At 54.2% G+C, this 26,279-nt stretch overlaps 1 protein-coding gene across 4 annotated transcripts in view; it reads left to right on the top strand.

Annotated features, from left to right (window-relative positions):
• The window catches only part of ABR (ABR activator of RhoGEF and GTPase), a 172,800-nt gene that overhangs the window by 46,079 nt on the left and 100,442 nt on the right, over window positions 1–26,279 (top strand). The window contains exon 1 of one of the 4 annotated variants that reach the window (XM_028519031.2): window positions 15,759–15,840. The exons of the other annotated variants lie outside the window; for them this stretch is intronic. Coding sequence (XP_028374832.1) covers window positions 15,837–15,840 — 4 coding nt within the window. The 5' untranslated portion in view covers window positions 15,759–15,836. Of the gene's footprint in view, window positions 1–15,758; window positions 15,841–26,279 lie in introns of those variants that run through there. 4 annotated transcript variants of the gene reach the window in all.

Raw genomic sequence — 26,279 nt, 5'->3', positions numbered from 1 at the left:
CTTCTCCGTTCTTGGCTCCTGTAACTCCTTACGCCACTGGAAATCCCAGAAACCCATTAGCTGGCCCATTCACAAGGTTCCAGCTGTGTGGATTTGGTAATTGTAGTAACTTACAGTGCAGCCGGAGACCCCCCAGGGGAGTCGCGCACGTGCGCGCTGCTAGGGCTGTGCCTGTGTGATGGGAAGGCCGCACAGGCGGGCGGTGTTGGTGCTGTCGCCGGTTAGCTCAGCCGGAGCTCTTTGGGGGTGGACCAGGAACTAGTGGCTGTGGAACAACTCTGCATCCTCTCCACACCCTCTGCCTCTGTCTGGCCCCCTGGGGCGGTAGGTAGCCTAAGGCCATGGGGATTGGCGCACCCACCACATTCTTACCTGCAGCACCTTAGCACTTTCCACTGATGCCAGTAGGAGAGGCCAGCAGGCTCCGCTGCCCCCCCGGGGCAGGACGGGAGAGACTGACGTTGACTTGTGGCCCAGGGGCGCCCCAGACTGGCAGTGGGCGTGTTCTGCTTGTCCCTGAAGCTTGCGGAAGGCCTGTCCAGACCCTGTACCTGGGGAAGAGGAAAGAAATCAGGGCACCAGGCAGACTGTAGGATGCATCCGAATCCCCTGCCCTAGCGTTGGCCAAGAGCCCTTCGAGGTGGGGCCGAGTGATGCCGTGACCACCTGCATCTGGGACAGCCAGCTTCTCTGTCCCGAGTCTGGCCGTATTGGGCCTCTCCCTCAGTTTGCCGCCCCTGTGCTCTGGTCCCAGTTTCTCTTCCTTGCCCTTCCTTTCCCATCACACACCAGAATCAAAGTGACTATGGGTTGACTGGCCGTACACAAGCAGACCGGGTCGGCGTGGTCTGCAGGGGATGGGGCCAGATGGGGCGGAACGTGTCCCCTTCTCCACGCTCCTCTCCGCTGCCGCCATGCCCCTCTGGACCACAGGGAGTCAGGGCAGGTGTGCTCAGGCATTCTGCTTAAGGCGAGCAAGGTCTCCAGAAGGGGCCGGGAGGCCAGTGCCGGTGGAGTGCAGAGACCTTGCCACTCTGGGCGGCATGGCCATCGGCTCCCCTGGCGTGCCTGCGGAGCTGGCGCTGCTGGAAAAGCCCCTTGCTGACCAGGGGTCTGTGGGTTTACTCACGGCCGTTGGGGGAGGACGTGGCCATAATTACCTCCATGGGACTGAAGGGCTGATCCTGTTAGTGCACTGGGCTAACCCCTTCCTCCTGGGCATTGCCCGCTGGCCAGTAGTGAGGATTTAATGGATCGAGACTACAGAGAGCCCACAGATGCTGTGTAATTAAGCCCAGTTATTCCCTAGCTGGGGGACGTCTGCTCCCCACTGCAGCAATTGATTTCCTCGTTTGTGGCTGCCCTGTTCAGCTGCCTGTTACCCTCGGCCTAAGCAGTGTGCGGACCATCTTTCTGAATGAGTTTCTCCCTGGAAGGTGCAGTTTTAGGAGAAAAACCCCTTTCTGAGAGTTTTTGGATGGGGGCGGCAGTGCGTTCTACGTGACGGCGCCCCCTGGAGTTGTGCGGTGGTGGGACCTCGTCGGGGAACATGTCTGGGTTCTGCAAAGGGACACAGAGACCTCATCTGTGGGTCTCTCTGCCACTGCGCCCGAGGAAAGGAGAGCTCGCTCGTCTTCCCGGTTCACAGAAATTACATTTTTTCCATTTGGTCTAGGAAGGGTGGAAGAAAGCATGACATTTAGGCAGCCCTACTACGTGCCAGGTCCTGTGCTGGGGACTTCCCCTACATTATCTGAACCCAGCAAGGTGCCTGCCATGTAAAATGGTACCGCCCCATCTTACAAACGAGGAAAGCGGCTCTGAGAGCTTGGGTTATTTCAGAAGGTCTCCCAGTCTGAGCTAGACAAGGCCTCAGGTGTACGTGGGGGGTGGGCAAAAGTAGGCTTACACTTGTTCATCTGGAAAATCAGTGGTTTGAGCCTACTTTTGTCCCACCCTGTCTGTGTGTGTGTGTGTGTGTGTGTGTCCATTTGGCGTTCAACAACAATAACCATTGCAGCCACTAACAACTGAGTGCCTACTATGTGTCAGCAGTGTCCTAGGCACTTTCCTTGTGTTATCACCAATCTTTAACAGCTGTGCCTGAGGGGGGAGGAATTGTTACCTCTGTTTTACCGGGAGAAAACTGGGGCTCAGGGAAGTGAAGTAATTCAAGGCCCGAGAGCTAGAGTGCAGCCAGGGATTGAGCACAGTTTGGCCCGGCGCTAAGCTGCTCCTTCTCCCACAGCCCCTTGCCTCTCACAGAGGTGCCAGTGAAACCCCCTGGCAGCTGGTGTTTCTCGGAGGCTGATTGATCTGTTCGTGTCTCCAGCTACAACAACAACTGTGAAGACTGGCTTGGCTTCCCCACATGGCACTTGAGCGGCTCTCACCAACGGGGCCACCTTTTCCTCAGGGATGATCCCAAGGAGATCTCCCCTAGGGCACTCGGAGCCACCTGTCACCTGTCCCTGGGATTACTGCTCCAAGAAGCACCAAATGTTAACCCCAGGAGAGAGGAGAAAGGAGAAGGTAGACCTAGGGATGGGGTGCCACTCGTGCCCGGTTTCCAGAGCAGAGCAGGGCTAGGAGCGGGGAGGGAAGTGGGGATGGGGGGAGAGAGGACTTGGCAGGGCCCTTGTGGGCTGGCCTGGCTCTCGGGCCTTTTGGAATTCACCTCCACAGTTTCCACAGGAAAATACAGAGAGCCTGGGGCCTTAAATCAGGCCACTGTGCACCGAGGTCCTTTGCCGAGGCCAGGGCCAGCTGGGCGCACATCGAGCTTCTGCATTTGAACTCACCCGTGCTCAGCATGTTAATGATGGGGCAGTTTGGAGCAGACCTTCCAGTCCTGCTCCCCACACCTGCCAAGTGCCCCTTCCCAAGCCCACAGGGTCCCACTCCTGTGTGTGTGTGTGTGTGTGTGTGTGTGCGTGTGTGTGCACGTGCGTGCAGAGGTCTGTCCTCTGGGGGAAGCCTTGGGGGGTGGGAGTATGCGGGCAGCTAACACCTTAGCAGACCCCTCTTTGGCTGGAGTTGGAAAGGCCGGAACAAGGTTGGAAGGCTGTTTCACAAAGGGTTTGTGTTTGGTGGTGAGTTTCTCTGCATGTGATGGAGGGATGAAAGCCGGCCCTGAGCCGACAGCCCAAGCAGGAACGTGAAAGTGGGGTAGAGGGCGGGGACGCTCCCCTGCACCACCCTTGTCCTTTCCCTGGGGCCCAGGACTTCCCTGGCAGCTCTCTGCCCTCACGGAGCCCATGGGCGCCTTTAGAGTCCCTGCTTGGCTGGTTAGCGGGACCCAGCAGCCCTCCCTCTCACTCAGTCAGCTGTTTGTAAGGGGGCAAGTGGAGTTTCAGCTGCCCCCAAGGCCTCAGTTGCTCCTGACCCCTTCCTCCCACCACCTTGAACCTGCCACCCAGCCTTCTCCCTCCCGCGCTCCACCCTACCTGTGGTTCCAGGGTTCAGCCGGACCAGAGCCTCAGCCTTGGCACGGTCCATCCTCCAGGGGCCACCCCGTGGTGCCCTCTGTTCCTGCCCCCACCCAGAGGTTCCGCTGCTCTTCCCGCCCTTCCCCCCACCACTGCCCTCTCCCCATCACGGCCTTTCAAGGGGAGAGACATGCAAGGCCCAGGGAAGTCTGAGGAAATAGGGCTTCCCAAGCCTAAGATCGTTGAGAGGCACAGGAGGGCAGCTCCTGGTGATGGGGGTCCTGTCCCTCCCAAAAGGACATGTCCTCACTCCAGTGCTTCTCCGCAGTTCTTTCCGTGCGGAATGGAACGGTGCCTCGGTGCCCACTGCTCCAGCCCTCCTGCACTTCAGCAGAGGCAGAGCTGGGGAGCGCCCATTAGTAACACGTGGCCGGAGCCACCCCTGTCATTCCTGTCAGGAGAGAGGAGCCGAAGAGCTGTGGTGGGGACTGCCAGCATGGAGCATTAAGGAGTGTTTGCTCATGGGTGGCCTGGCCAAAGGAGTCAACTCCTAGCCATTGGAAATAAGTTAGCAGAGGTGGGGGCACCTACCAAAGGGAGAGGGACCTACAGGAGTGAATCACTAGCCCTTTAGACTGCAACCCAAACACATTCCGGTCACCTCTCCGTGGCCTCGGGGGATGGTTCCAGGGCCTCCTGTGGACACCAAAGCATGAGGATGCTCAAGTCCCTTAGACGTAATAGTGTAGTGTCTGCATACGACCTGCACACACCCCCCTGAACACTTTACATCATCTCTGGATTGCGTGTAAGACCTAACACAGCGTACATGCTATGTAAATAGTTGTGAATAATGGCTAGAACAAAAAGTGTGTAAGCGTTCAGTGCAGATGCGACCATTACAGGACTGACTACATACTCTACGTCAGCAACGACACAACACTTACAAAAATGTCTTTGATTCCTGGTTGGGTGAATCTGCAGACGTGGACCCCAGGGGCAGAGAGGGTGGCCGGTGCCTGCGCCTGCATTTTACAGTGTAAGCCAGCACACACACAGACTGAAACAGAAGTGTCATGGGACAGTACTCACTCTTTCTATCACATCTGCGGTGCACTTGTGGTTTTATTCCGTCCCATCCTATCCTACCCTGTCCTGTCCTATTGTGCTCCACTCCATTAAAAACATATCCGAGACGTGCTGGCTGTGAGTCACTGCAGGGGACGGGATTATCCCAAAGGGCTCTTATGAACTGTAAGGGATAGCAATTCGCAAGTTCTGTATATTACCACTGTTGTGATTTTCCCAGACTCACACACTTCTGTTATTATACTTAATGTTCTTTTTCACTGCGATTCATTATTTAAAATGTAACTTAGTTAGAAAGGAAACTAATGGAAATCTGTACCACTTGCAGTAAGTCAAAAGTTATCTGACAAATAACTGCACTAAAAATTAAACAATGTTATTAATGGTAGTTACACACTGTTGCCTTTGAACGGATCTAGGTCTCAGCCTCCTGTGTCTTTGTTTAAAGGGAAATAAACACAGGAGAGAGGAGAGAGGGAGGTTAAAGACATTGGTACCAAACTGAGTCTTTCTTCTTCAATACCAGGAAAATCTAAAGGAACCAAGAAGGGAATAATTCTCTCAACATGTGACTGAGTATGCTTTAATGTAGAATGGCAAGCAAGCAGGTGCTATTCACAGGGCTCTTCTGCCTCGGGGTCCCTGTCCACCCAGAGTCCTGGGCCCCATATTTCCCTTGGTGGGAGAGGGGGAGGGACAGGATGGTTTTTCCCAGGACCAAACATATGAGAGCAGCATCTCGAACTCGACTGTGCATTTGAGTCCCCTGTGGATCTTGTGAAGATGCAGATTCTCATTCAGGTCTGGGATGAGGCCCGAGGTTCTGCATTCAGGCAGGTTCCTGGGTGATGCCAGTGCTGCTGGTGGTGGCCTGGGGGCCACCATTTGGATAGCAAGGCTCCAGGGTCCCCAATTCTCATTCCTGGGGACAGACTGCAGATCCCAAATGAAGCCAGACCCTTCTGTAACACGGGGTTCTGGTCAGATAAAGGCAATCTGTGACACTTCTGTCTTCTGAGCTTATTTCCCAATAAAAATAAAAATAGTGAAGAAATTGATTGGACACCTGATGGGTACCAGACCAGTGTTCTCACATTCATGATCTCGTTTAATCCTCACAGCAAACCTGTGAAAGGCTGTTACCCTAATTTCAAGGATGAGAAGAGGGAGCAGCCAGTGTGATCCGCCTCTGCTGGGGACTTTGGCTTTGGGCGGGGGGGCAGGTACCTGCCATGTGGGGGGCACAGCAGGTCTCTGCCCACCCCCTTCCTGAGGTGCAGAAACTCGGGCACCTGGCCTCTATGAGTGTCTCTGTCTAGACAAAACCCATGGCCTCCCCATCCCCTTCTCGCCTGAAGGGCCGACTTCAGTGTTAATGGAGCAGAAAGCCTTGGTTGTTAATTTTCTAGTGCCTCATTGAGAGGGTTAATGAGACACCAGCTGGTGTGCTACCCAGCCCCATACAAGCGCCATTTCCCCTTGATTTAGGTGGATTTTAGCAGCTCCTGACCAAACGCTCCCACCCCTGTGGGCCCAGATGATGCCCACCTAGATGGGTCAGCAGGCACCGTATGCCGTCTTTGGGTGTAGAACCTTTAGAGAACAGAGCAGGAGCTGGTTCTGTCTCTTGCTTCCCGGAAAGGAAGGATGGGGCGCAAATTTGGTGTCAAAGGAGCTATTTCTGGCTTGGGGGACCCTATGGTGGCTGATCAGCCACCGCCACAGCCAGGCGCTTGTAGGGACACCTGAGCATCCCCAAGCCCCCTCCCTGACCTGAGACATCACCTCCTTTCCAGCCGTCTGTGGCGACACTCCCCCCACTTCCATTCCCCTCCCCCTTTCCCAGAAACCTCCAGTGGGGCATTTTCTTTCCCACCACATTCGATCTAAACTACTTTTCAGGCCCCCCTTGCTGGGGGACCACCCCACACTACCTGTTTGCATTCCTCAGCATTCCAGCAAACTCTCCCTCCCGCCCCCGCCCACAGGTCAGTGAGTCCCCTCCCCATGCCACAACCAACTTCCATGTGCTCTGGTGAATTCCCACCCAGCTTCAAGCCTTGGCTCAGCTACCACCATCTCCAGGAAGCCCCCCAGGCCTGATGATAGCACTCAGCTCAGTGCAATTGCCCGAGCAGAAGGGAACACTGCTTCTCCTGGGCCACACCACTGAGCACTTTCTCACCTATTGTTTGGTACCGTCTACCTGCAGGGTCCGGCAGAGGTAATGCCATTGAGTGTGGTTGGTCCGGTCCCTGAATGTCTCCCTCGAGATGGACAGCAATCTGAACATTTCACCTAAAGTGCCACGTGGTGTGCTTGAGTGTGACACTGTTATGTTACAGGACTCCATGCTCATGATTCTGTAGGACGAGACTCGGTGTGGATCACCAGCTCCTAGAACAGTTGTCCGCGAGGGGCCCTGTGTGCTGCATTTTGTGTCTGCCGTCCTTTCTTCTCTGCCAAACCCGAACTCCTCAGAGGCCCGAGGAGAACCACAGACAAAGGCTGCGTTTACAGAGTGCCAGACGTGTCCTTGGGCACTTCTCAGACAATGTCCCCTTTCATCCTCAGCCTCCCAGGGAGGTCCCGACTCTTTTTTATCCTGTTTTATGGATGAGGAAACTTTTATTTATTTGTTGTTTTTTTTAATCCTCACCCAAGGACATGCTTAGAGAGGGGAAGGGAGGGAGAGAGGGAAAGAAACGTCGATGTGAGAGGAACATCAGTAGGTTGCCTCTTGCACGCCCCTGACGCGGGGGCTGGGGGACCCAACCCTCAGCCCAGGCATGTGCCCTGACCCGGGATCAAACCTGCAACCTTCTGGTTTATGGGGTGATGCTCCAACCAGCTGAGCCACCCCAGCCAGGGCTGGCTGAGGAAACGTTTTGGAAAAGATTCTGGAATGGTAAAATGCTTTCCTAAGGTCACCTGTGCCTCCAGGCCTCGCCTAGACCGGAGAGTCTTCTGAAAACGCAGACTCTGGCCCAGCAGGTCGGGGGCAGGGCCTGCGATTGGACGTTTCTAACAAGCCCTCAGGTGATGATGCCCAGGCTGGGGAGGAAGGACCTAGACTCTTCCTGGGGGATCTGATGCAGCCACTCTCCGGCCTAACACCTTTCCACCTCCCTCCTTCCTGTAGGATAAAAGCTAAACTCCTTGACCTCACCTGGGAGCCTCTCAGGCACTGGCTCCAGCCCACCTCCAGCCTCACTTCCTGGCCCTCCCCACCCTCCAGCCGCACTGAGTTCTTCACCGCTGCCCAGACACGCCATGGCCCCTGTAGCTCATACTTTTTGTGCATGCTGCACCTTGGCTGGAGGAACACCTTTTGGTCTTTCTTGGCCAAGTGAACATGAGATGGAGTGTCACCCCCTGGAGAAGTCACAAACCAGGGAATTTGCTCTAGACCTAGACACCTGGGCCTGTAGTGGAGACCTCAAGAGGTTTCTGGGACCCTCCCCTGTCCCTGCTCCCGGCAGAGGTCAGCCGTGGTCCCTGGCCTCACAGCAGAGCCATGGAACCAGGTGACTGAATTGTCCTTCTTTGAACCTTCATTGTTTCTCGCCACCTTTGAATAAAAACAGAGCTGAGAATGACTGAAGTGAAACTCCCCCTTGGAGTACAGGGGAGCAGAGGCGGGGCCCCTTCCCGGGAAGGTATGTGGGGAGCCTGAGGAGGTGGGGGGGGGGCTGTGACCCGGGACTGAGGACTGCCCGGGCACTGCGGTCAGGCCCTGGACTCTGGCCCCCCTGGTGGGACTCTGAGAGCTGCTTTCACTTTAAAGTTTTCTCTCCTGGCTGTGGAAATATTTCAGAACTTCCGGAGGGGTTTCCTGTGGTGCTTCCTGAGTTTTGTCCTGGGCCTGTTGCCTCCAGGTTCCAGCCCCAGGCAGGGGCAGCTCCCGGAAGGGTGGTGGGTGCCACCCTGGCTGGCTGCAGCCCTGGTTGGGAGGTCCTTCTCTTGGCCGCCTGCCCCCCCTCTCCCGCAGGGAGGCTCCCTGGTGCACTGGTTTTGGGAGCAACAGCTCCCTCTCTCTGGGGGGAAAAATGTGTCCTCCTGCATGCAGGCTCTGTCCAGGGGCTGGGGAGCACGGTCTGACTACGGTTAGGTAACTGAGGGCTCAGCTTCTTGGGTTCTGCACCAGGAATTCCCTCCTCTGAGAGGAAGAGCGCAGCTGGAGAGAGCAGGGAGCACACAGCCTTTGAAGTGTTTGCTGGGACAGTCACTTCGGGCGATATATTCTGCCTCTTGGCGTTTCATCTTCCCCACCTGTAAAATGGGAACAGCCTTACCAATGCTGCCGCTAGGGTTGCCAGTCTTTTTTTTATTTAATTTTATTTTTTTAAAGATTTTATTTATTTAGTTTTAGAGAGGGAAGGGAGGAAGAAAGAGAGAGAGAGAAACATCAATGTGCGGTTGCTGGGGGCTATGGCCTGCAACCCAGGCATGTGCCCTGACTGGGAATCGAACCTGCGACACTTTGATTCACAGCCCGTGCTCAATCCACTGAGGTACGGCCAGCAAGGGCTTGGGTTGCCAAAGTCTTTTACCAATAAAACTATAGCCAATAAAACTATATAGGTGCCCAGTTAAATTTGAATTTTAGATAACCAACAATTTTTTTTACTAGAAGTATATCCCACACAAAATTTGGGACCTACCCACTCAGTTATATCAAACACTTATTTGTTATTCATGTGAAGTTCAGATTTTACTGGATGTTTTGCCTTTTATCTGACGTGTCCCTTTCAGCAGACTGAATGGTGTGCATGTGATCCTTAGCAAGGGACCCACAGAAATGCCTCTTGTTCATCACCTTCTTCCCTCCTCCTGCCACCCCTGGCCCCTGGAGGCCACGCTGATGAGAACTTTCTGTGAAGTTGTCACAGAAATATTGAGACTGTTCTTAGAGAGTCAAGACCCAAAAATGATGATGCGATTAACAGAAGAATGCCAGCAATAGTAGCCAGCACTTGCCCAGCACTTGTTCTGGGTCCTGCCTCGTTCCAAGCCTTTCTGTATGTTCGTTCCCTTATTCTCCACAACCGTCCCGTGAAGAAGACTCTTCCCTCCACTTTACAGGTGAGAACCCAGAGACACAGGCTAGGTGAGTGGCTTGCTGAGGATGCATATCAATAGCTCGGGAGTGATGAGCTGGTGTGTGAACTCAAGCAATCTGGCCCCTGCGTTCTTGCTCTTAAAATAGGACTCTATGCTGCATCTTGCCTACTGACTGCCACAGTTAAAAATGTAAAGTTTCTTTAAGGTCAAGGACATGGATGCCTACAGGGATGTTTCACAAAGTAGGTCAGAGGGAGGCGTGACTTCCTGGGCTCCCCCAACCACCGCCCCCCCCCCCCAGATGCCTGAATGGAGAGAGAGCTCAGCCAGGCTTGAGGAGCTCACAGCAGGGATTCGCGTCTTCCTGCCTGCCGCCCTCTAGTGTTGTGCAGACACCGGTCATGTGCCAGCCTGTCACCAGGTGCAGAAAACCCTGGAGCACCCCTGAGTATTTGTTCAGAGGCTGTAGAGTGAGTGTCCCTAACGGGCCCCGGCTCCAGGCCTGTCTGCGGTTCATGCCTGCACGTCCTAATTCCGGGTCCCTCCAGGTGTGTTAATTCGCACCTGATTGTGCACAATGTGTTGTCTTCCTTCTCCTTGAGAACCTTCATGGTTCCTCAGGATAGAATTGTTTGCCCTTTGTAAAGTGAAAGCATGTAGTTATTATTAAAGACAAAAACCCCCTAAGAGTAGAGGGAAGAAAACCCACGTGCCCTGGTCCCACCTCTGAAAAGAGCCTTCTTTCCTCTTGGCTCTTCTGGGTGGCCCAGCATCTGTCTGGTCACGGGACTCGGCTGTGAACCCGTGGCAGAGGTGAGGCTGGAGGCCACAGCATGACCTTGAGCAGCCCCACGTCCCAGCGCCCACCCTGGATGCTCGCAAGGGGGACGAATGGGAATGGGGCGTGGCCACCAGCAGGCGGCACCTTCCCTTCTCCGCTGGCTCTCTCAGGCTCGGTGAGGGCTGGTGCCCGCAGTCTCCCTCTCTCGGACCACCACGAGCCCCGTGCTCCCCTCCGCAGCGCCCCCCAGGCGCACAGTCTGGGAGTGCCCGCTGTTTCAAAGCGGCTGCCCCAGCCCTGTCCCAGCTTGTGACGAGAGACCGGATCCCGGAACGCGCACGTCGGCAGCACTGGTGGCTCTGCTTGGCCGGCAGCCCAGCTGGAAACCCGTCCCACCTCAGGCCTCCCCCAGGCCTGCTTCTCAGTGTTGTGGTCTTTCCGAGTTTCCCATGGTTAACTCCAGTTAATTCAAAGAGAAACCTGAGACCAAGAGCTTTGCCTGCTATTTCTGCTACCGGCTCCTTCCAGTTTTCTGCCATCCTCCTTTTCTCCCTGTCCCCGCCCCACAAATCCCCAGGGGACCACTCAGTTAGTGCTGGTTGGCAGGTGGACAGAGCCCCTGGCCCCTCCATCAGACCAGAGGCCCCAGCCTAGTCACTTACTGCCACATCTGTCAGGATCCAGCAGGAAATAGGTGGTGCGCTCCGGCTGGGCAGTTTTGGGGGCACTTACACCGGGACAGTGGCCAAAATGTGGTCGGGGTGAAGGGGTGAAGGGATGAAGTGTGGGTTCTCCCACCTGGAGACACAGGGGCAGAGTGAGAGGCTTCCTGGCAAAAGCGGCAACCTTCCTGGAAGCACAGGGCGGGGGGTGGGGTGGCCCTCGGGGAGGAATTGGGGAAGAAGTACCCCCCCCCCCCACGCCTCCCTTCCTTAGATCTCGGCTGGGGCACGAGGCACGGTGGGGAAGCAGGGAGAATGGACCTGGAGGGGCACACCCCAGGAAACTAGCCGTGTCCAGGTAAAATAATTCTCACTGACCCCCCATGGGCAAGGCGAGGGTTGTGAGTGCCTGCCCTGTGTGGGGACGTATGTCCCGGGGCTGCGGTGAAAATCAGCTGGTGTGACGAATGGTGACAACATACGTTCGTGGTACTGTTTTATACCAGCGTGAGCGATAATTGGTATCATTGACAAACACTTGCTGGGCGCCCTTCACAGAGTGAGTCTCACACATTCTCACTTCTGCTGGGGAGCCTCCAGTCTCCAAAGGATACGTGGGGAAAGGAATTGCAAATGCCTGGATTTTATTCCCAGAGCCCCAGCTTAATATCTGCATGTCTTTGGGTGAGTCACCTAATGAGCCCCTGGGCAGTGGAGGTGCACCCACTGGTTGGGGTGTGGTTGGGGTTCAGGGAGAAGGGATGCTGTCATACGGTTAGCCACCCACACGGGGACGGGGTGGCTGGTAAGAGGACTGAACAGGTGTCCTTGGCCCAGTTGTAAAGACTTGATTTCTAGGTGAGGGTGGCTTTCTGAAAAGCCCAGGATGGGTGCTGAAGAGGAGGCAAGATTGGAGGGCCCCCACCTTTGTGCACCAAGAAGGGATGGTACGCCTGGGCTGGGGTCTGTGGTTCTCTAGAAGGTGGTGAGGCCTGGCCACCACCTGCCCCTGGTGTCGCCCCAAGCACTTGGCAGTCACACTCCCTGGAGGCCAAAGGGATAGAGAACAACTCCACCAGGTTACAGTGTGTCCACGGGTAAGTGTCCCAGCTGGGGAGATGCCCGTATAACTGAAGATTTATGAGTGAATGAATGATAAGTGATTGTTACTTTGCATTAAAGGTTCTCCTTAGAGAGACCTGGATGTGAAATTGATTCTATGAGGTCGCTACATCTTAGAACCTCAGTTTCTTCCTCTGTAACTTTGGATACAATTTATATGTATCAAGCAGTTGCAAAGCTGACATTTGAATAAATCCAGTTATACAATGTGTGGAGGGTGCTGGGACCCTGGAGGCACGCAGTAGGTGTCGCTTCCTGCCCTTCAGCAGTACACGGGACTCAGGCGCTGTGGACACAGGCCCCCAGGGCCCTGTTCCTGGCCCTGCCTGTGCCTTCCTCCGGGGCCTGCCTCCCTGGCTCCAGGCAAGGCCTGCCTTGGTCCCTCCCCGCTCAGCCCTGGAGGACTTATTCTCTCAGGATGGCACCCCCCTCCCTGGTGGCAGCATCACTCACAGGCCTGCAGTCCAGAGTCGCATCCCTCATCCCGGCGCCGAGCCCAGGCCTTGCAGTGGTCCCCTGCTCCGAGGCATGGGTCCCTGGGTCTCCCCCTCAGCTTCACTGGCCCAGGCCCAAGGAAAAAGAAGTAACTCCTAACATTAGCAGTACTTCTCCTGGTCTCACCAGAGTCCCTGTGGCTAAAATAGCGTTTCAGTATAACTGATTTCCACTGTGCTCCTATGGGTTTTATTCATTTCAAAACATTCTCTGAAGGGGCCACTGGCCTCGCCAAACTGCCGTGGCCATGGCACAAAAGAGTGAAGGTCCCCTCCCGGTTCCCAGAGGACTGCGAAGTCCCTGCACTGAGTCCGCCCTTTTCTGGGCTGCGGCTACGGCGGAGGCCTCCCCCGAACTGGGAGGCAGAGGCCTGGGCTCCTGTTCCAGCTCCACGGCTCCTGGTGTGTGTCCCGGGCGGGTCCTCAGCTCCCTCAGCTGTAAAATGTAATGGTTGGACTACCCCTGTGTGGTGTTGATGTCTATTTTATATGTGAACTACATCATGGATACAAAAGAGTATATGAAACGGCTGGGTTTGGTTTAGCAAAGACAAGACAGACATCCATTTGCCCTCTGTTAAGCTTAGGGGTCCACTGCTGGTCTCGAGAAGCTGCCACGGCCCCGCTGACTCGGCGAGCTGGTGCCGCGCACCGCAGACGGGGCCTTGACCAGCGGGAGTGTGCTGCCCCCAGGGCTGCAGACCACGGCTGAGACCACGGTGCCGGCAGGCCTGGTTCCTTCTGCGGCCCAGAGCGGGAGTCTGCCCCGGGCCTCTCTCCCAGCTCCTGGTGGTTTGCCGGCAGTCCTTGGCGCGCCTCGGTGTGTAGGTGCGTCACCTCGGTCTCTGCCTTCATCCTCACGTGGCCTTCTCCCCCATGTCTCTGTGTCCAGATGTCTCCTTTGTATAAAAGAATCAGTCATATTGGATTAGGGCTCACCCTGATCACCGCATTTCAACTTGATCACCTCTGTAAAGACCACATTTCCAAGTAAGTCACACTCCAAGGTGCTGCGAGTTAAGTCTCCAACATCTGTTTTTGGGGCTCACAAGTCCATCACGTTCATCCTCACCGTCCCCCCATTGCAGACAGAGGTAACTAACCACTGTCCAGAATTTTGTGTTATTTCTTCCTTTTCTTTAGAGTTTTCCTACACAGGTATGCATTCCTAAATAATATGATTATATTGTTTTGCCCATGATTTGTAGAAATAGAATCATAGTATTTTTTCCATGACTTGCCTTTTTCTGTTTAAAATTATGTTTTTGAGATTCATAGTTGTTTTTGCCTGTAGTTCTAGATTATTTATTGTCAAAGCTGCATAGAATTTCATTATAGAAATAAAGTACAGCTTATTTAGTAGAAATAATGGTACTCCTACATTTCTGGACAGCATCCACAGCAGGGAAATCATTGTACAGTGCAGCACAGCATCCACACTGCATATATCCCAAACAAGCCTCGTGAAACAATGCCCACCCTTAGCTCCTTTCCAGTTCCTTCCCCAGGCTGACGCGGGAGCACTGACAGCTCGACTTGCAGCGGTGGCTGCATGCACCCCATCCCGTGTCCTGCTCCACGGTGCAGGGCCCCGTGCTCAGCAGCCAGGCACCCGGCACGGCCCTGCTGCTCTCACCGGGGCTGTCGGCTTGCACACTGTTTGGCACAAGGCCACTCTGCCTTCTGGCTCTCATCCTCCCATCTGTCGTGTCTGTTGGCTTCTCACTGCTCCTGCTGGGCATGTTATAGCTGTGGCCGTGCCCTTGTCGTCTTGCACCGTATGGGCTCTGGCCTGAACCAGCCCCCGGGGTGTGGCAGAAGTGCGCCGTAGCGTTCCTGGTATAGTCAGGTAGCAAGAGACAGGGTAGTGCCTGGGACGGGACTGCTTGGGTTCCAAGCTTGGCCACTCGGCACCTGTGTGACCTTGGGGAAGACACGTGACCTCTCTGTGCCTGTTTCCTCATTCATAAAATGAGGCTTTCAGAGTACCTACCTCGCTGTGAGGACTGAGTACGTTACTATGTGCACCAGGTGCAGAGTAAATTACTTATCTGTCCATCGGGCAAAAGGCCCCTGAGGGCGCGGCTGCCTCGTCATGCCCCTGTGGCCTCGCTCAGTGCCTGCCGCACGCGGATGCACAGCAGTGTCTGCCAGCGAGAGGGAGGGAAGCCACCTGTGCCTTCCTTGAGGAAACGTGTATTCCGATACTCTGCTTATTTTTGGTTGGGCTCTGTGTCTTTTTGTCGTTGAGTTGTAAGATTCCTTTGTGTAGTCTAGCTGCAAATCCCTAATCAGGTACATGATTTGCAAATATTTCCTCCTGTTTTATGGGTTCTCTTTTCACTTGGAAGCACAAAAGTTTTAATTCTGATGATGTCCTGTTTATCTGCTTTCTCCTGTCGTTTGTGCTTTTGGTGGCATATCTAAGAATCCTTCACCAAATCCGATGTCAGGAGCTTTACCTCTATGTTTTCTTCTGAGGGTTTTAGACTTTGCTCTTCCATTTAGGTCTTCAGTCCACATTGGTTAAATTTTGTATATTGTGTGAAGTAAGGGTCCAACTTCATTCATTTGTAGGCGGCTATCCCGTTGTCCCAGCACCATTTGTTGAAGAAACTACTGAATGGTCTTGGCACGTTGGTCGAAAACCAGTTGACCATAGGTAGATGCGTTTATTTCTGGACTCTCAAATGCGTTCCATAGCCTGTAGACCTGGAAAGCCACCTCCAACTGTAACAGTTCAGCTGCCCTGCCCGTCTGCTTTCGGCGGTCTCAGAGGCTCCCGCAGGTTGAGTTACCAGGACATCCCACAGCTCAACACCGTCCCCCGATGGCCCCTGGAGATGATCACTTCCCACATCTGTCAGGGTGACCACTGGGAGGGCCCAGTGTGGCTGGCCCCAGAGGGCTCACAGGGAGAGGGCCCCGGAGGCCTACTCTCCCTCCCTCCACCCGCAAGCCTGCACATCTCCCAGCGCAGGGCACAAGGTCCCAGAGCAGGGCCTGTTTGTGCTGATGCCCAGCTCCTGATTGGGTGGATGATGCCCTTGGTGTGGGCCGGGTAGGAGGGAGCATAGGCGGGAAGTGGCTGTCGGGATGGAGAGGACAGGGGCCTGCAGGAGGGAGAGCTCTGCATACCTGGTACTAGAGGCATCTTCTCCGGGACAGCGGCCTCGGGAGGCAGAGCTCCACATCCATGGGTAGGCACCGGGAGGCTAGAGAGGGAGAGGGCCACCAGCGCTCCAAGCTCTCTTCCTAACATAGCTCCCCTCCCTGTTTCCTTAGTGTGTGTGTGTGTGGGGGGGGGGTTAGGACTGGGTGACTTGACCTCCCCCCTTTCTGAGTGCTCGTTCCACGAGGTTGGGGGACTTCGATGCAGTGAGAAGTCAAGTGGCTCTTGGTCAGTATGTCCTCCTTGTAGAACTGTTGTCTCACATTGACTCCAGTCAGTGAATAACAATCCCCAGGGCAGCCTGAGACCCTTGTGGAGGGGGGGTCTCAGTAGGACAGAGAGCCAGGAGAATGGGGCATGGCAGCAGCCTGGGGGAATTTTAGCTTGCAGGGAGTTCCAGATTGTGGGTGCTCTGCTGCAACTACAGCAAGAGACGCCACTGAGCAGAGAATGGTGAAGCTGCACCTGTTGAATGCTAAAGGCTGGGCTGCCTGTGGATTGAAGGAATTGGGGGTGCTTAGCAGAGAGGGTACAGGTAGGGTGCTGGCTCACAAGGTGGGGAAGGGGTCATATGAGAGCAGAGAGGCCCATGGGTGGTGCTGTCTGCCTTGCAGATGAGTCTCCCAGAAGCGGCAGCCACTGCGGCAGCACCATGATTGTTAGGGACACGGGAGGGGAATGCACTGCTCTCTTCAGGGCCCACATGCCTCGGACCCAGCCCTCGCAGCAGAACTGGGTGGGGATGGAGGTTTCTGTAGGGTGTGTGTCCGTCTCCTCCCTCTTCATTCGTTCTCCCACTGGCCTGCCCCTGAGTGGGAACAGCACTGTTTGAGTTGGAGTTGCTCACTGCCTGAGAATTGCGTCAGCCCGGCCTGGTTGGCTGGAGCTGGAGCCTGTTGCTATGGTGACCACTAGGCCTCAAACCAGTGAGAAGGACGAGTTAGTCACAGGGTGTGGTTTTCCTGCCTAGTGATGCTGTCATGTGATAGGCACATGAGCCTGTGAGCCTGTATTCCCAGCTTTTCCACCAGGAGATGTGTCATCTGCTTAGGTGGCACGAAGGGGCAGCTGCTCCAAGAGCCATGTGGGCATGTGACCAGAGAACACAAGTGGCTGCCTTGGCCCTTCTGCCTAATTTAGGGGACGGTGGGTATTTGAGCAAATAATCAGCTTCTGGGAAAGGGAGGAGTCTGGGATGCAAGCAGTAACCCAGCACAGAGGGCTGCTCCAAATCCCAGCTAACAAAACCCGCCCAGGCTGCGTCATGAGTTTTTTTCTGAGCCACCTGACAGAGCTCATCGTCTTGCTAAAGATGACAGACTGCTTGGCCAAATGAGCACAGCACCTCAGGTCTGTTCTCACATCTTGCCTGTGATGGGAAAGAAGGTAACACAGGCAGTGTTCCAGCCGCATGGAGCGCCTGCTGTGTGCCGGGCGCCGCACTAGACACCATTGCATCATTTCATCACCTCCTCGCCTCCACTCTGGAGGGTAGGGAATGCTGGCCCATTTTGCAGTGAGGCAAACTCAGGGACCCAGAGAGTTTAAGGGATTTGCCCAAATGGTTAAACCTTAATCTTTGGGCTTCACGTCCAGTGTTCTTTTGGATTCCAGATGCCCCTATAATCAGCAGTTCTTGGGATGTCTAGTAGAGAAACACATTGTGCATCTTCCGGAGGAAGAGCCATGGCAGTCTCGCCCCAGAGGAAAGCACAGTGTCTGTGTGGGGACCAGTTGGCTGGGGCTGTTTCCGGTTTCTGAACGGGAAGAATGAGAGATGTGGGTGTTGCCTGTGGACGGAGGAAAACCCAGGCAGCAGTTGGTGAGGTCAGGGCAGGGCACTGCCAAAGCCCAGCCTCGGTACAGAGGCTGAGCCTGGATTTCTGCCTGAAGCCCTCCGGGGTGGGACTAATTGTCTTCTGAGTTCTCAGCAGGGAAGGGTCCAGCCTAAGGTGCAGAGCCAGAGGAGAACTAGAGCCTCTGTGAGAGCCTGGCAGTCACGAGCTCTGACTCGCTGAGCGTGTGAGGCACGGCGGTAGCGGTTAGTAGTACTGAGGCGGCGCTGGTACTCTTCCAAGTGTGCTTTGGACGTACTTACTCATTTCATCCTCACAGAAACCCTGGGAGTATGGATGCTCTTATTACATTTTGCAAATGAAACAGACACAGAGAGGTTAAGTGATGTGCCCAGAGCCACAAAGCTGCTAAGAAAGAGGCAGAGCTGGGATGCGAGCCCAGGCGGCCTGGCTCCAGCGCATGCGCTATTGACCAAAATGGTCTGTCTCCGCTCTTCCCTTCTGGAAACAGGATAACGAGTTAACTTGCATGGCGCCCCCCAGGGGAATGTATGTGTGTGCGCACCCACCTCCCCCCATACACTCACCAATACACAGGCAATGGAAGGGAGGCCCAGGGGTGCTCCTGTGAGCTTCTGCGTCTTGATGGCTGCGCCTGTGCATTTGTGGGGCCGAGGGAAACCTGCACCTGTGCTCTTCTTCCCTCTCTGCCTTTGTGGTTCCCAGGAGACCGGGTGCTCTGCCCTCTCTGGCGTAGAACTGTAGACTGTTACCTGGGTAGCCTCCTAACTATTGAAGGGCTCCAGGCTCCCAGGAAGGAGCTCAGACCTAAAACTAAGAGCGGACAGTGGCCCAGGAGGAGCAGGCAGGGAAAGTGGGACAAAGTTGCCATGTGTGGGCTGTTCTCTTGTGGCTCGTTCGGTGCTTAGGTAACCTGTGCGCTGCCCACACAACGTGCAGCTGCTTCTAGTCCCTCAGAAGACGTCAGACAAACCAGGCTTCCTCTCAGTACCTCTCCCAGGGCCGGGATTGTGGGGAGAAATAATAATGATGGTGCCACCAGTAATAACCATTAACATTATTTACTACATTACTTACTGCAGACGCTGTTCTAATGCCTTCACTGGAACTAACCTGTTTAACTGTCACAAAAGCTCCACAAGACAGTGTTGTTATTGGGTTGGCCAAAAGTCTGTTACTTTTTTTATTCATAAAATAAAAGGCACATCTTTCATTTTCACAAATAACTTTATTGATTTGGGTCTTCTGAGTATGTCGGCTATCTCCTGCTATTGGTTTCTAGTGGGTAGAGGCTGGGGTGCTGCTAAACAGCTTCCAGTGCAAAAAACAGCCCCACAGCAAAGAACTTTTTGGCCAAATGTCAGTAGTACCAAGAAACTTTGCAAACCACTTTGACACGTTTGATCAGTACAAGCACCTTCTCCATACACTGCACAAATCTTTTTTTGCGTTTGAGTTGTGTTTTTACCTTTCTTGAAATAATAAAGCATAATATGCTGAAAGTGTTGCCTATTTTCTTCCATCTTCAATATTAGAATGGCTGCACAAGAATTCACCAATTTTGATAAGTTTTTAAATGCACACTGATATGACAGCTGTCACAATACAATCTAACAAAATTGTTTCTACTGAAGTTAAGCAGTATCAGAGCCATCATACAGAAAAAACATAATGGACTTTTTGGGCTTGCAAAGGAGAAAACTAAGGCCCAGAGAAGTTAAGCAATTTGCCCAAGATCACACAGCTAAAACTGGGACTTATATTTCGGTAGCCTGGCTCCAGAGCTACCACACCTGGCTCCAGAGCCGGTACTATGGTCTTTCATGGCCCCCAGGGAACACCTTCAGTCCTTGTCCCTCTTCTCTTGTCCCCAGTTCAGAATCTTGATTTCATTTTCCTGGGAGACTAGGGTGTGCCCACTTGCCTTCGCACAAGTCCCGTGCCTGGACGTGGCCTCTAACATCAGCCAAGTTCTGATTTTCATGGGACTGTGCCGCTTCTCTCATGCTCACGTGCCCAGGCATGAAAAGGACATTTCCAGGCACTCTCCTGGGAGTACAGGTAATTGACCTTGGCCGCTGCCTCTCTGGCCTCATCCGGCTAGTCTGTCTGCACACAGGTAGTCCCAATGTAAACACCTGGGGCAGGGCAGGTCCTGCCAGCCCTGTGGGGCCTGGTGCCCGTGTCTCTCAGCCTGTCTTCTCTGGCGTCTCTGGCCTGTGGTCTACAGCTGCCCTTGTTTTGAGGGCCAAGTTCAAACATCTCTTTTCCTTTCCACCCCCTGTTCCATCAGCCCCTGGGCTACGTCTAGTCCTAAGCTTGATTCTTGGAGGAGGCTGCCTTCCTGTGGGAGGTAAGGCTGGCATCTCTTGCTGCCAGTTGGAAGGATGGCGCTGTGTGGATCTGAGTGGAGGACTTGGGAAGTAGCAGAGGGGTGAGGGGAAGTTTCATCTTCAGCCGTAACCCCTGGGGTGGTTCTGCCTGCTCCCGGAGACATCGCCATTGGCATTGGTTGGGTGTGGGGCAAGTCACTCTATAGTGAGTGCCCAGGTGCTGCTGGGTGGGGGAAGGAGTACTGCAATCGGAGCTGACAAATGCCTGGCAGCCCCTGCCTAGGGCACAGTCAGGCTTGTCCTGTGCCAGGAAGTTGGCAGCAAAGCAGAAAGGAGATGTGGAGGTGGAACCGGCCGTGGTAATGCAGAAGGTGACTCCAAAGCCCTCTTTGGATGCTGAGTGGACTCTGGGCCTGGTTTAGTCCCCTCGATCCTGCCAATTCCCATGAGAGAGTTTCTGTCTCTGGTATTGCTCCACCCCTGACTGCCTGCTTTTTAAAAAAAGTTACAGCTTATTCTATTTTTTAAATTGTGGTAAAGCACATATAACATAACATTTGGATGCATAACCATTGGTAAGTGTGCAGGTCAGTCAGGGGCATCAAGCACGTTCACACTGCTGTGCGGCCGTCGCCACCATCGTCCCCGGAACCCCCCATGGCGCATCAGAAGGTGCCAGGGCCTTAAGGAAGTGGATCTGTCTGTAGCCCGTGTGTGCCTGTGTGTATGTGAGTGTATTTCTGTGCGTGCGCACACAGAGCAGAAGTGAGCTGGCTGGGTGAACCACACTGCCTTTCCCGAGCTCAGTCCTCACCTGTGCACCCCCCACCCCAGAGGAAAGATGATGTTCTGGGAAGAAGCCACTGATTTGGGGAGGTCCCCTTATCTCCTCACAGTGGGTGGCAGAAGCCAGAACAGGCCAAACCACTGATACTCTGGAGGGGAGAAAGACATCAATTTTGAGGTGCCCTCTAATGGCTGTGTTCAATAGAAGAATTATTTTTAAGGTCCAGAGAGGCTCTGTGCGGAGAGCCAGCAAGCAGCTTGAGTTGAATATCATCAAGTCTGGCCTCCTGAGAGCCGTGGCAGAGAGACACAGGGTGTTTCTGTGGGTGTACGTGTGAGGCTGTGCAAGCGGGTGCAAGCTGGGAATGTCCTGGCTGACTTTTGCAGAGTGGGGTGCGAGCCTGGAGCCACTTGGCTCTGGGATTGAAGGGAGCCCCTGGGGTGGAAGGCAAAGGTCACAGATTCTGATCCTGGCTACTACCAGCACGCAAGGCAGCTTTGAGTGCCTTACTGACCTCCCTGGACCTTGCATTACTTATCTGTTCTCTGAACTGCCCCTTCCTACTTCTCAGCACTAGATTGAGAGTCATTTAATTTTTCATAAATACCCTAAGGACTCATGAAACCATATATAGAAGGGGGCTCTGAGGAGGCCATCCATCCCAGGCAGGTGATAAGTGGGATTGGATTTGAAGGTCATTGTCATAACGGTCCTTTGATTCTCCCTCCTCATCGCCTCCTGGCTGCTTCCCCCTCACCACGCATTTTTCATCAGCGTGTCCGGGAGGGGAGGGAGAGCTGAACCTTAAATCAAGTCAGTGCAGGGTCACTACTTGTTATCAATTCATGATGGTTCAGAGGGGAAGGAGAGACAAGTCAACACTTTTAACTCTTTCTTTAATATTATATATATATATTTTTTTAAATACATTTTATTGATTATGCTATTACAGTTGTCCCATTTCCCCCCTTTATTCCCCTGCACACTCCCACCAGCATTCCCCCCTTAGTTCATGTCCATGGGTTGTACATGTAAGTTCTTTGGCTTCTCCATTTCCTATACCATTCTTAATCTCCCCCTGTCTGTTTTGTACCTGCCATTTATGCTTCTTAGTCCCTGTACCTTTTCCCCCATTCTCTCCCCCCTCCTCTCCCCACTGATAACCCTCCCTGTGATCTGCATTTCTGTGATTCTGTTCCTGTTCTAGTTGTTATAGTTGTTTGCTTAGTTTTTTTTTTTTTTAGGTGCAGTTGTTGATAGTTGTGAGTTTGTTGTCATTTTACTGTTCATATTTTTAATCTTTTTTTTCTTAGATAAGTCCCTTTAACATTTCATATAATGAGGGCTTGGTGATGGTGAACTCCTTTAACTTGACCTGATCTGGGAAACACTTTATCTGCCCCTCCATTCTGAATTATAGTAAAGCTTTTAACTCTTAACAAGGGTTGGAGCTCCCTAGGATTTGTCAGAGTAATCTTCTAAATGATTGATTGGATTGGTTGATATGGGGAGAGACCAGGAAGAGTATCCCAGGCCCTGCATCAGCGGGCGGGGCAGTGCTGGAGCATCCGCTGTGGTGAATCCTGTCCTGAGTGCTGGGTAATGGAAATAGAAGATGCAGTCCTTGCTCTCCAGACTCCTGCCACCTAGTGGGGAAGCCAGAATATGCTGAAGTCCAGATGAATTGACTTTGTAGAGGATTTTTTTTTTGTCTGCTTGGTGGAATGCTCTACTGTTTATGGAATATTCTCGTCTGGTCTCTCTCCTTCCTCTTTGGAGCAGCCCTGTGGAAGGGGCAGGGCAGCTGTGTCACCCCATGTACCATGAGACTCCCAGAAAATGAGTGGCCAGAAGGAAATCCGTGGAACTCGGATCCACCCGACCGCGGATCCAGGGCTCAGCTTACTGTGTTCTGTTGCCTGGCTGGTGGGCTCCTGGCAGCGGAGCTGGGGGTGCCGAGTCTTGCTTGGGTTCTGTTCCTGTCACTCTGTCTAGCACATAATGTGATGAGGAGATGTTTGTGGAATAACTGACTGTTGCTTATTTACACATGAAGTAAACTTCCCTTTGCGCCAGTATTCCTATATACTTGGTGGGCATGCAACTACTTTTCCTACAGAACAATTAGAAATTTTAGGCCCCTCTTGCCGGGGTGGGAGATGATGTCAAAGTACCAGAAGCGGTGCACCTGGTTGAAAGGGCAGGCTGTGAGTTGCGGCCCAGTTGTTTATTAGCCAGGTGGCCATGGACAGGACCCAGGACAGTTTTGAGCCTCAGTTTCCCCCTGTGTAAAGTGGGGGAGTAATTTCTACTCTGACATCCTCCCTGGGTTGAGAGGATGAAATGAGATCCCAGGTGTGGGCTTGGGGGAAGCTGTACAACACGGTGCAGATAATAGCGTTCCTGATCCCCCTCTGAGCTTGGACCCTGGCGCAGCCCCTCTCCCTTCTCAGCCCCGGGCCCACTGGCAGGCGCCCGTCCTCTCACTGATTCTGTCCCTGACGCAGATATCCAAGACCTAGGATTTCTTTGTCTCAGACTTTGGAGCCCGGGCTTTTCCCGGAGGCCACGGTCTCTGCCTTCCTCCCCCGAGGGAGCCTGGAGGTGGAGTGGCGGTCGCGTGTCCATGGCAACAAAGGAGGCTGAGCAGCACCACGGCTGGGGGCCCTGAGTCAGTTCCCAGCAGCGGGGGCGGAGCCAGGACCCAGCGCTCCAGCTTCGCGTGTCTGCGTCCTCACTTCTAGGAATGAGCAGCCGCGTCATCGCTGCCCTGTCTCCCAGTTGTCCCTTTGCCGGGCTCATTTCCTTGTTCCGGGCCTACGGGAAGGTCTCAGGAACAGGAGAGGCCATCCTGTGGCCCAGGCGCCTGCTGTAGGCCGAGGCTGAGGGCCCAGCGTGAATGGGACAGGGGCTGCCCTCCCTGCCTGCCCAGGTTTACCTCAAAGTAAAGCCCTTTCTGCCCACCTGTTTGCCCTCTCCTAGGCAAACCTTCAAGTCCTCGAGACTTAATTCAAACCAAGCCTCTTGCAAGAAACCTCTGCTGTGCCTCTCATGTAGTGCGGCTGAGGGGCTTCCCCGGCTGTTGCAGAGTTTAGTTCCATTCGACCTCAGGGTGCTTGTCATAAACTGGTGGTTTTTAGCTTTACAGCGTACCTTGGTGTCACCCAGGGAGCTTTCAGCAGCCCTGCTGCCCCTGCCACCCCACACGGATGCGATGCGGATCTCAGGGTTAAGAACCAGACCCCAGTAGCTCCCACACGCCCCAGGGGATTGATTCCAGAGTGCAGCAAAGGTTGGAACCGGCATCTTCAAGTTTAAGTTTGGAGCTATTTCAGGCGCCTAGTGAATGCAGGCCGACCAGTGAACCGCTGATTTGCTGAGGGACGGAGGCCTGCGGGGGCCTGGCCCAGTCGTCTGTGTCTAAAGCCCTAGTTTTGTTTTTTGTTTTCAAGGACTAGGAGATCCCTGGGGGCACTTACTGCTCTGGTAGAGGACCAGGGTGGTAATGATGAAAAGAGCCACTGGTAATTAGCGCTGGCCCTGAGCCAGGTGCCTTCCATTGTGTATATGTTCTCTTTGCAAACCCACAAAACAAACAAACAACTCATAAGGTATAGTCCTTATGTGTTAGCCCCATTTTATAGATGGGGAAACCGAGCCTCTGGAAGGTTAAGTAGCTTGTCAAAGTCACAGGGCAAGTGGTGATACTGGGATTGGAACCTGAGTCTCTCTGGAAGCCTGTGCGCGCCATGCTGTCCTCGCTCCCCACTTCCTCTCCCATCCGTCCTGGAGCTGAGGGTGTGGAGGGGGAGGTGGCTTGTCCATGGGGAAGATGCTGGTCCTCACTGAGGGGACGTAGCTGAAGGTGTCCCTCCCTTGCTCCTTCAGCGTGGCCTCTGTCGAGCACTGTTCTGCCAGAGGCTGCCCGGGGTGTTTAAGCTACATGACATTACTTAACGTTATCTCACAACCAGCCTGCGACAGGGGCATCATTATCTCAGGAGGAAGAAATCAAAGATAGACTCAGAGCCAGCCAGCCGGCCACACGAAAGGGCTCAGCGGGGCCCCACGTGGGTGCAGAACGGCCCCTCTCTGGGGCTGGACTCTTCCTCCCTCCGCTCCGAGGCCCGCCCAGGGGGCCCACTCCCTCTGCCAGGGGGCTCTTCCTCCTCCAGACCCGCACGGCCGCTTCTCTCCTAGGACAACCCGCCTGTGTGGTCCGTTCTGTTGGTACGAGCCCCGAGTTAACGCCGCTTCAGGTCTGGAGCCAGAGTAGCTGTGCTTGGTCCGGTGTCCCACGCACCTGTTAGACCTCGGGCGAGTGCCGTAACCCCCCACGCCTCTGCTTCCTTGTAATGGTAGTGCTTACTTGGTTTTACGTTTTTTTGTTAAAGTTTTTCAAGTTCATCAAAGTGAAGCTTATAGCTTAATGAACTTTTACACAGGCCTCCTTGTCTCTCCGCCACCCAGATCAAGATCCAGAATGTCTCCAGCGTTCCAGAAAGTTCCCCGATACCCCTCCCCAGTCAGCATTCACTGCCTCCCACCCCGCCCCCCCACCCCCAGGGAGCCACTGCCATTTGTTGTGTCTGTTCTCGAACGTCACACAACTGCAGTTCTGCAGCTCATGCTTTTGGTTCCTTTTGCTCAGCGTGATGTTTGTGAGGTTCGTCCGGCACAGGGGTTCTGAGGGTGAGTTGAGGCAGGGCACAGCCCAGTGCTTGGGCGGTCAGGAAGGGCAGTGGGCATGCGTGAGGCCACGCGGGGAGGTCCTGGGGGCAGGAGTGGAGTCTGTGCCCGGTTGCTCTGCCACCCCCGATGCAGTGTGTGGCATACAGAGAATTTTTATGTTCTCCAAAGACTTTTAATGCTTCGCCTGTGAGAATGGTGGTCACGCGTGGGTGTCCCTCGGCTATTCTCCCAAGGCTCCCCTTCCTCACTGCCATGGCCAGTTCTAGAGCAGAAAATAAGTTTATCACCTAATGCTATCCTTTGCACCACCCCTGTCAGGAGGGCAGGGCATTCCATGCCCAGAACTTTATCCTGCACTCACAGGTTCTTAAGAGTGTCCCAGAAGAGATTGGAAGGATCCCCCAAATGGCCCTCAGCATCTGTTGGGGGAGGGCTGGGGGTACCAGGATGTACTCTGGCTGTGCCCTTCGGTCACTGGTGCCGGACAGTCTTGGGGAAGGCTGTAAACAGCTCGACATCCGTGTGCCTCCCCTTTGGGCCCACCAGAGCTTACGATGGTGGAGATGAGGGCCGATCATTTGGGTCTGAACCCACCCTCCACAGGCCAGCTCTTCACATGGCTCAAAAGAGCTTGTCACCCTGGCCTGTCACTGGTTGGCTCATGACCTGTCGTCTGGCACGAGCGCCATCCATTACAGGCTTGGAACAGGTCCACCTGTGTCCACACGTGGTCCCAATCTGGTGACTCTGGGAGATCTGGAGGTCACGGGGTCTGCCTGCATTGCAGCTCGACAGAGGGAGATGAGCTTCAGGAGGAATTATCTAAAGTTAGAGATAT

This window comes from Phyllostomus discolor, chromosome 8 (assembly GCF_004126475.2).
Source record: "Phyllostomus discolor isolate MPI-MPIP mPhyDis1 chromosome 8, mPhyDis1.pri.v3, whole genome shotgun sequence".
Taxonomy (NCBI): Eukaryota; Metazoa; Chordata; class Mammalia; order Chiroptera; family Phyllostomidae; genus Phyllostomus; species Phyllostomus discolor.
This window is presented reverse-complemented; position numbering and strand designations above follow the sequence as displayed.